Here is a 10,228-nt window from a genome sequence, read left to right as displayed (position 1 = left end):
TCAAGGTCAAAGGTCATTGTCACCTGACAAAATTATATGTTTATCCAAAGGTAGGCTTGTTATATACCACTGGAAAGCTTGTTCAATTCCCTGTACAATAAGCTTTATTTGAGATTCCTAGGCGAAATAGGGGCCCGAGTTACAGCACATTTAGTATAGCTAAGGGAACTCAAAAAGTGCAATTTATGCGAACTTTAACCTTGAATAATTTAACAATTACAAGATGCATGAAACTAAAAAAAATCATAGTTACTAAATTCCATGCATAGTTACACTCCCCAAATTTCATGAAAATCGGAGATGGTCAGGTTGGAAATTGCACATATCTGTGTTGATTTGGCATGGAATGACTCATATGCACTGTTACAGAAGGAGTTATCTGAAAGGAATAAAGCAGAGATGATGCTATGTATTTGTATCAAATAATACCAGTGGCATTGGTATCAGACTATGTCAGTTGGAATTAATATACACGAGCAAAGTATTTATTAATTATCTGTGAAATGATTTACTTTCGGTGACCATTGTCACCATCCACATAAAAGCAGTAATATGCTTGATGGGTTCCTGGTATGCATTGCTATGCTGGTGGCCGTTACATGTGCTGCTGTTGTTGGATCATATATCACCGTTTGTTTTTCTATTTTGCTCAAGTAAAGGAAGATAAATATGGTGGGCTTGTCCATTATTAATGTTTAGTCAATTGGGGTTTGTGCTGGCTGGACACTTCCTCGCTTTTGGTGGTTGTTGTTTCTGACAGGTTTTGCTTTTGTGTTTTATTTATTTATTCTTTAATTTTTTTACATCAGAGAAGTGCTGTTGAATTCCTTTGTTAATGGATCGGATAGATCTGCCAGTGTAATGCACCTTATATTGTACACCCTCCCCAGGTTATCCAGTGAATCGAGGAAGTATTATTTGTGTTTGCAGAGTCTATTTTGGAACATACGTGAAAAACAAAGGAATTGTCATGTCAGCATCAGCACTATTCCAGGTAGGTGGAAACATACTAGCAATAATAAGTACATGCTACGTATGGTGAAGAAAAAACAGGACCCTTGCAAGGAAACTGCATAATCTTGGTGGTACATGACCCATTTCCCAAAAGAGCATGGTATTTCCTAAAATAACAACTTCGACTCTCTATAACTAGTTTCCCTTCAACAAGTTTTTGCCGTAAAGTCACCAGCAATAAAAACGGGACAGCTAGATCCTGAAATACTTGCTTCCTTTCAATGTATTATGTGTATTGCCTAACTCTATGGCGATGAACGAACTTCAACTCCAACTTTTCCACAGCATGTTCTGCCATCGATATAGAGTTAGGTAATAAATATGATGCATTGCAGGGAAGCAAGTATTTCAGGGTATATATGTCACATTTTTTTTGCTGGTGACTATATATCACTGCATATTTGACAAGTATGTGGTTAAAAACCTCCCATCAGGAGAGGGTTTACGGGGGAAAGGTTTAATATCACATATCTAGTAATTCAAGTACCAGTTCCAATATGCAATTTTTGACTGATATTCACACACACAAATGCATATGAAGCCAGAAATCAATATTAACACATACTAGTACCTTGCAACCTAAATTTAAGAAGTTACCAGAAATCAACACTAAAATATTTCCATGTTAATTTACTTCTTAGTCAGGATAATACCGGTAATAGATAATAAATAATCAGTTAAATTAATGAATTATCCCACACTATGCTCACCTTACACATTATCTAGACTTCAAATGACACCAGCAATTAAGTTTGAATTTAATATTTTTTACTCTGGTATGTCTCAGCCCTAGACATAGTATTTATAAAACCAGTTGGTATGATTGACTACAGTGTACATTGTAAACTGAAATAAGCAACGTGTAGCACACTGCTACCTTAACTATTACATGATATTAGTTTGTTATTTTTACTAAAATAAATATTTATTGTGGCACCTAATATGTGCTACATGTACTGTCTTAAACCAACATCTAACTTCACATGAGATCATGTAGGAAACACTTTTTAATTCTATAAAACTAAGTAAAACATAATCCATTTGAACACGGACCATAACAGCCAACCCAGACTATGACAAATCAGATTTCTGATGTCTGGTTCTATACAATTGCTCACTATCAGCTTCAGAGTACAGTCGCAATTATCTTCTCTCCCATGCTGAATTTTGGGGAAGAAGGAAGTGTAATTATTTTTGTAATTCTTTTTGACTTGCAGATAGGAACAGTACACTGAAAGTACAAGAAAAAAAGGAACAAAAGATACACATGGATGGAAATTTTACACTCACACTTGGTAACTTAAGTACTAATATGGCACATTGATATTTAGAGATTTAATGTTGAGAGTAGTTGCTGGCCTGTTGCCATTATTAAAGCTCGAACATGATTAGCATGCTGTACTTGCTGGCATGTTCTAATATATGGCTGATACACATCTGGATCTCCTGCAGGGAGCATTTTAATAAAGTCTTCTAAGCTAACTGTCTGTGCTAAGTGGTGCAATACATCTGGAAGAAAAGGTAACAAATATTTTAATACAATATCACTCAAATATTGATAATATTAAATAATAATGCATATAAAGATTGTACATAAGTACAAGGAATTACATATTATTTATCTTGTAGTCTACGGTTGTTACCAGTGGCGTGACCAGGATTTTTGAAAGGGAGTGGTTATGTACACTTTTTCTGGTAGTCATCCCTCTTTCGCCATCATATCCTACCTTTGACTTTTGTTTGAGGAATACTGGGCCAAAAAAGGGGGGATATAACCCCCCCCCCTTTCCCCTTGGGCACGCCACTGGTTGTTACAAGCATAAAGAAACAGTTTTTGTTGTGACATTTCAGGAGAACACATGCTCCCTTCATCAGACATTAATTGTTAGTATGATTAAAGATACAGTTGTAACAATTTACAAGAAAACTAAAGGGAAAAAGAAAAGCGGTCAAGAATGAAAAATCTGTTGAAAAGAAATTAATTTGTATTCCAATCCACAAAGGATTCTCACATAAATTGCAAAAAAAATTAGATGATTTAATTTCAAAATTGTACACGTAATGAATACAAAATGAGAAAATCTGTACCGGATGTGGAAACCACAGGAATATATAATATAAGTTGTTCATGTTCAAAAGATTATGTAAGACAAACAACCAGGAAAATTGCAATAAGATGGCACGAACATAATTTGGATATTATAAATTTAAACCCAAGAATGGGTTTGTCAGCTCACATCATTGAGGAGGGGGCCCCCCAGGGGGCTTACTATTAGTAAGTACGTGAAGTGGCACCCACGGGACCCCGAGCTGGTTAACGGCTCCAAAGGCGGAAGAAGATGGATGGTCATCTCAACGGTGGCGGAGGCGGAAAACCTAGAGGAGTAACACCTCTCAAAAAAAAACCCTTGGTCCATCTGGCTCCGGATGGTAGCACCTCGTAAGGGCCCATAGCCAGAGTAACAGCAAAGACCCCAACGGCAGATGTGGCGGAGAAGGAGTCCTTCGGTACGGCGCAGATGGCGGAAGGGACACTACATTCCCAAGTAGTTGAAATTGGGAAAACCACTGATCTAGTGGCGAGGAGGGATCCTCAGAAGACTAAGGGAGAAAACCCCGACAGAAAACCAGCCATGGCCTTGATGCTGAAAGGACTAAACACCCAAAAGGCCACCTATCGCTGAGCTAATCACCCACATAGGGGTAGATGATGATTCAGAGAAGAAAGGAATGTCTCAGAAACACCAGACAGATCTCACAAAGATGACAATGCAGGAATAAGGAAACGAGAATAGGAACCTGGAATATCAAAACATTAAATGGTAAAGAAGTAGAAGTAATCAAGGAAATGGAAAGAAACAAAATAAAAATACTTGGAATAAGTGAAGTAAAGAAGAAAGAAAATGGGAAAAAAATGCTTGAAGGAGGAAATGTATTGAGATATTCAGGAGTACTAGTTGGAAACAGAGCAAAAGAGGGAGTAGAAATTATAGTAACAGAAGAAATAGACAGAAGAGTAATCAGCTGGGATTCAGTAAATTCAAGAATAATAACTCTAGACATAGAAGAAAAGATTACACTGAGTCAAGTATATGCACCAACCGAAGATGCTAATGTGAGAGACAAGGAAGAATTCTACACAGAATTACAATCAAAATTGAAAAAGGAAAAAGAGGAGGAAGAAAAGTTATAATTATGGGTGACTTAAATGGAAGAGTGGGAAATGATCACTTGAGTGGATTCGGAACACTAGGAAAGTATGGAGGAGAAATTATTAAAAATGGAAATGAACAGTGAATCATAGATTTTTGCATAGAGAACGCAATGCTGATAGGAAACTCTTTCTACAAACATAAAACAATACATCAGGTAACATTTGAAGGCGAAGGAAGAAATGCCAAAAGCATCATAGATTAAATAATATACCCACAACAAATAAGACAACATATCCGAGACATAAAAGTAATAAGAGGAGCAGAACTTGGAATCGACTGCAGGCTGCTGGTAGCAGAAACACAGTTTTAAACAGGGATGAAGAAGGAAAATAAAAAGACCTATTACAAAATAAAAAGAGAAGAATTGAAGAAAAAAGAGAAAAAAACAAGAATATCAGAATTAAGTAGGAGAACGACTAAACCAAGAAACATTTGAAGATGAAGATATACAGGAAATGTGGCAAAAAATCAAACATGTAATACTCAAGTCAGCGGAAGAGGTATGTGGGAAGAAAAAAGTAAATACAGGAAGGAAAAGAACCAGATGGTGGAATGAAGAGGTGAAAAGGCAGTACAGAAGAAAGAGCATGGAAAAAATACATCAATACACGAAGAGATTATTTAGAAAAAAGAAACACAGCTAAAAGAATAGTGAGAGAAGCAAAGAGCAAAACATGGGAAGAATTTGGAGAAGAAGTGGAATCACAATACAAAGAGAATAAGAAAGGATTTTGTTGCATAATAAAAGAAATAAGAGGAAAAGGTTGAAGAAGAGTAAGAAGTGTAAGAAACAAAGCAAATATTCTGGAAACGCGAATTGAAAATGTGTTGAAAACATGGAAAGAATACTTTGAAAGTAAATTTGAAAAGGAAGAAGGCATAGTAACAGCAGACGGGAGGATTGGAATACATAATAGACAAAAATAGGAAGAAGTAGAAGAAGAATACAAGATCAGGATGAGAATGAGAATGAGATAGGAGAGCTAGTACAGGAAATTGAAATAGGAGAAGTATATGAAGCAGTGAAAAGAGTAAGAAATGGAAAGGCAGCAGGAATAGATGAAATAGCTCCAGAATATATAAAATATGGAGGAAACACACTCTTGGAGGCAATGACTAAACTGAATCAGAAGATCTGGAGAGAAGAAAAATTACCAGTAGAATGGGAAAAGAACATTATTATACCACTGAAGGAGAAAAGAGCCTCGACCAACTGTGAGAACTATCATGCAATATGCCTATCCACCATGGCACTTAAGGTGTGCTCAAGAATATTGGAAGTAAGGCTAAGGAAAGAGATAGAAAAGGATATGGAAGAAGAACAGCTGCTTTTCGTTCAGGGAGACAACCACAAGATCACATGTATTCCATCCGAACAATATGTGATAAATACTTAGAAAAAGAAAAAAGATGAAAGTAGCATTTTTAGATATAAAGGCTGCTTTTGACTCTGTACACAGAGAAGAAATATGGGCAATATTGGAGAAAAGAAAAATTACTGGAAAACTCATTCGAGTAATAAAATCTACATATAAAAGAGTAGAAGGAATAGTAAGATTGGATGGAAAGTTGTCAGACACATTTAAGTTGGAGAAAGGAGTGAAACAGGGAGATAGTTTGAGCCCGCTACTCTTTATAGTATTTATGAATGAAGTTCTAAAGATATGCAAAAGAAGAACAGCAAGAACACAAGTGGGTAATTGGAATATGAGACCGATACATTGCCAAGCATTAGTATATGCAGATGACATAATACTAATAGCAGATACAGAGAACAAGCTACAAGAGGCGGTTGCAGAATGGGCAGAAGTGCTAAAGGCTAAAAGAATGACTGCAAACGCAAGTAAGAGCAAAGTGATGCAAATAGGAAGAACGGAAGAGATAATAGAAAGAATACATATAACATGCAATGGAATAGAACTGGCTCAGACAGAAAGTACGAGTACCTGGGAACAATCATAACCCAGACAGGAAGAATAGAAGAGGAAGTGATGAATAGAGTAAGGAAATCTAATAATGCATACTACCAACTAAGCCAGACCATTTTTAGAAAAAGAGAAATTAACACCAAAACTAAACTATAAGTATATAAGTCAGTAGTGGAACCAATTCTATTATACGGAAGTGAAAGCTGGCCAATAAGAGGAAAAGAAGTAAGACAAATAATGACAGTTGAGATGAAATGCTTCCGTAGAATAGTTGGTAAGACGAGAAGAGATATAGTACGCAATGAAAAAATCCGAGAAGAGTTAAATCAGAAGCCAATAGAAGAAAAACTGACACAAAGAAAATTAAAATGGTTCGGACATGTGGTAAGAATGGACGAAGATGGAAAAGCAGAACAATTTATGGAAGCTAGAACAGAGGGAAGGAGAACAAGAGGTAGACTCCGGAAGACATTCGAAAAAGGAATAGAAGAAATAGAACAAAAGAAAGGAAAAGGAATAAGAGAATTGAAGAGAATGGCAAAGCGGGAGAGATGGAAGGAGTGGATAAAGGCAACCCCGATGCTATGAAGCAAAAGGGGAAAGAGGAAGAAGAAGAAGAAGAAGAAGAAGGGTTTAGATTTGAATGTCTGGGAAGCTTCGTTCATTGCAGAAGAACACTGGAATAAATTAAATACGAGTAAAATGGTAACATAGACCCACTATGGAGTTTTCTTTTTCACAAATGGTGCAGGCCACCATCTTTAAAATTTAATGTAACGAAAAACATCAAGAATATCTGTAAAAACAATGATGATTTTGAATTGCCTGATGATATTTGGGATTTATAATCTTTAAAGATTCTAAAATAATAATAAAACAGACTGCTTGCTTCACAGTTAAGTTGCTACATTACAACAATGTAACATTGACAAGATCCATTGTATAACTGATATTATTTTGTTGAAAATTTTTAACTATTGTTATAACTGTATCTTTAATCATACTAAAAATAAATGTCTGATGAAGGGAGCATGTGTTCTCCTGAAATGTCACAACAAAAAACTGTGCTTTTATGCTTGTAACAACCATAGACTACAAGAGAAATAATTCTACAATGCAAGCAATGCGTACATACAAAGATTGCCCCTAAACAGACATGAGGCATTACAGCATACGCTATTCGTTAGAGAGAGAACAACATTTACAGATAATACACAGAGTAACTGACAGTGCACAGTCATGAAAAATGACAATCATTTAGTACAACATTGATTGCTATATTCTTCTTCCTTTATCAATGAATGAAACTCAAATAAATAGAAAAATAAATTATTGAATTTGAATATGAGGGATGGGATACATTCATGAATGCTTTATTGATATATGCAAAATGTAGCATGTATTTCAGTCCATATTTTATGCAATTTTGTAATTGTTCTTATTACTATAAAGGCAATAATTCATGTGCTCTGGTTTTGAAAAAATAATTTGCAATTACAGTGAAACAATGAATTTATTCATGTTTGGGGAATAAAAGATGCAGTTGATTATAATTAGACGTAAGCGAGTTACTAATTCTTATCTGCGACATTTACTTGTTGCTTGTAGAGGTTCTATTAATTTTGGTGGCCTCTACCACCATCTGCTTGGGAACTCGTTGCTTCACTGCTGGGTTGACTTCCGGTTTCTGTTGTTTCCCTGCTAGGAGCGCTAGTGTAGCCAGTTCATCTGCTGCGTGTGATTGGTTTAAGTTGTTGCAATATGGCACTGGCTATTTTGGTCATTGGTTTGTGTGCTAGTTTCATGTCATACAGTTTCAGGGTCTTGGCAAGGTGGTTGAATATGGTGTTGTGGTAAGGGAATTAATTTCACTTTGTTGTTGTTGGTTGGAAGGTGATGGTTAGGCTGTCGAACTTTCTCTCACTGCACACGTGAAGAAAATCTGAAGGAAGAAGTCACCATAGTTACAGACACAGGACTTAAGAATGGGTACACATTGCATCAACTTTCAACATGGTGTAGCAAAGCAGAGATGCAGATTCAACAACCTAACCATCACCTTCCAACCAGGCACGTATCTAGAAATATGTTTCGGGGAGGGTCCGAACCAAGTGTCTTAGGAATAATAATAATTATAATAATAGTAATAATAATAATAATGTTTAAATTAAAATAATTATATTAATCAAATTAATACTAATTCCAATACATAAATTAATATTATGTTATTATTACACGATTAGGTAAAAAGACTATAGCTATAAAAATAGAGATATAACAGTGCATATTCATTATGTAGCTTAACTTTAGTTAAGATCAGAATAATTTACATAAAAACAAGTGCTCTGGCAATGAAATTAATGTCAAATAGATGAATAATTGAATATTTATCGAATAACAAAAATGATGTCACATGTAGTTGGAGAAAAGTAAGTTTCAGATTAAGCAAAGTTCAGAGGAAATTAATAACCATTGATTATGCAACAAATGTTAATAATTTCATGACTTAATTTTAGTACTTGGTAAGTCTTTCAGGGGGTCTGGACCCCTCCTAAATATGTCCATCCTGTCCCTCAAAGCCGTATGATTCCAATATAATCCTTGTCTTCCAATAAGTTAAGGAGGAAATTATACAACAAATGCTAAACGAGTATATTTTCATTAATCAATTTTCGTACTTAATAGGTCTTTCGGGTGTGTGTGTGGGGGGGAGGTCCAGACTCCTAAATACATCCTTCTTGTCCTTCAAAGCCGTATGAACCCAATATAATCCTTGTCTTCCAATAAGTTCAGAGGAAATTATACAACAACGGCTAAACAAATATATTTTTCAATATTTAATTTTAGTATTTGATAAATCTTTCAAGGGGGGTCCAGATCCCCTAGACCACCTAAACATAGGGGGGTCCAGATCCCCTAGACCACCTAAACATGGCCTTGCTTTCAACCAACAACAAAGTGAAATGAATTGCCTTCCCTTACTAACACACCACATCCAACCACCTTGCCAAGACTCTGAAACAGTATGGCATCAAACTAGCACACAAACCAATGACCAAAATAGCCAGTGCCCTAAACAAACACAAGCGATATTTCCTCTTACTCCTTGACAACCCAGGAGTATATGACACCCAGTGTAAGTGCAGTTCGCATTACATTGGCAGATCTATCAGAACCATCAATGAGCATATACAACAGCTACAGCACCTATCTGATACAAAAAAATCCCAACCCACTGCTGGACTAGCAAAGCACCCCAAGTTCAACAAACACAACATCAAAAAAGTTTCAGTCAGGCATACATCGCACATACTGATTGACACGGAAATCAAAGAGACGCACACAATTATGAACTTTCCGCACAATCTAAACATTGATAGTGGTCAGGCACATCACATCTTGCTCCTGCTATTGCAACAACTTAAACCCATTGCATGCAGAAGATGAACTGGCTACACTAGTGCTCCTAGCAGCATGCGGGGAACCAGAGGCCACCAAAATAGAACGTACACAAGTAAGTGTCGTGGATAAAAATTAGTAACTTGCTTATGTGTAATTAATGAATTTATGTTTTTCAGACCAAGGTGTAAAAAAACCTTTGAAATACAGGGAAATGTAAAATCTGGGAAAAGCTTCATAGCATGTTGCTTTATTTGGAACCTGAAGATTGATTGTAATTAACAGAAAATACCTCACCTTTCATAATTTGAAGGTATAAAACCTTCATAGTTGTATCTTCTGCATTTTGTATCTTTCTTTGCAGTACTATCAATAAGTATCTCCATTCATTATCAGTCTGGAACTTGTCCTTGAAAAGAGAGATCATATTATTTACAATTGGGAAATGTAACATTTATGTCATTATGAATTTGGATGTTCTTTTGCCTCAAAACAAAAGCAATAGTTCAAACCAATTCAATATCTTGCAACAACAAAGCCCAACAGTTACACAATTGTGGTTATTTTGAATAGATTTAGAAACAGCACATTGCTTAAATTTATATCAGGCAGTGTTGCACAAACTTCTCCCTTGCTTCATGAGACCCAATGTGAAACACATTTGTATGTTAC

At 35.8% G+C, this 10,228-nt stretch overlaps 1 protein-coding gene across 1 annotated transcript in view; it reads right to left on the bottom strand.

Annotated features, from left to right (window-relative positions):
- Positions 1-1,538: 1,538 nt before the first annotated feature.
- Positions 1,539-10,228, bottom strand: part of LOC145998808 (BLOC-2 complex member HPS3) — a 47,475-nt gene continuing 38,785 nt past the window's right edge. The window contains exons 9-10 of the mRNA XM_083135440.1: positions 9,854-9,965; positions 1,539-2,523 (exon numbers count right to left, since the gene is read on the bottom strand). Of these exons, the coding sequence (XP_082991566.1) occupies positions 2,342-2,523; positions 9,854-9,965 (294 nt within the window). The 3' untranslated portion in view covers positions 1,539-2,341. The remainder of the gene's footprint in view (positions 2,524-9,853; positions 9,966-10,228) is intronic.

The sequence above is a fragment of the Lepisma saccharinum genome, chromosome 14 (assembly GCF_977018435.1).
Source record: "Lepisma saccharinum chromosome 14, izLepSacc3.1, whole genome shotgun sequence".
NCBI classification, from domain to species: Eukaryota; Metazoa; Arthropoda; class Insecta; order Zygentoma; family Lepismatidae; genus Lepisma; species Lepisma saccharinum.
This window is presented reverse-complemented; position numbering and strand designations above follow the sequence as displayed.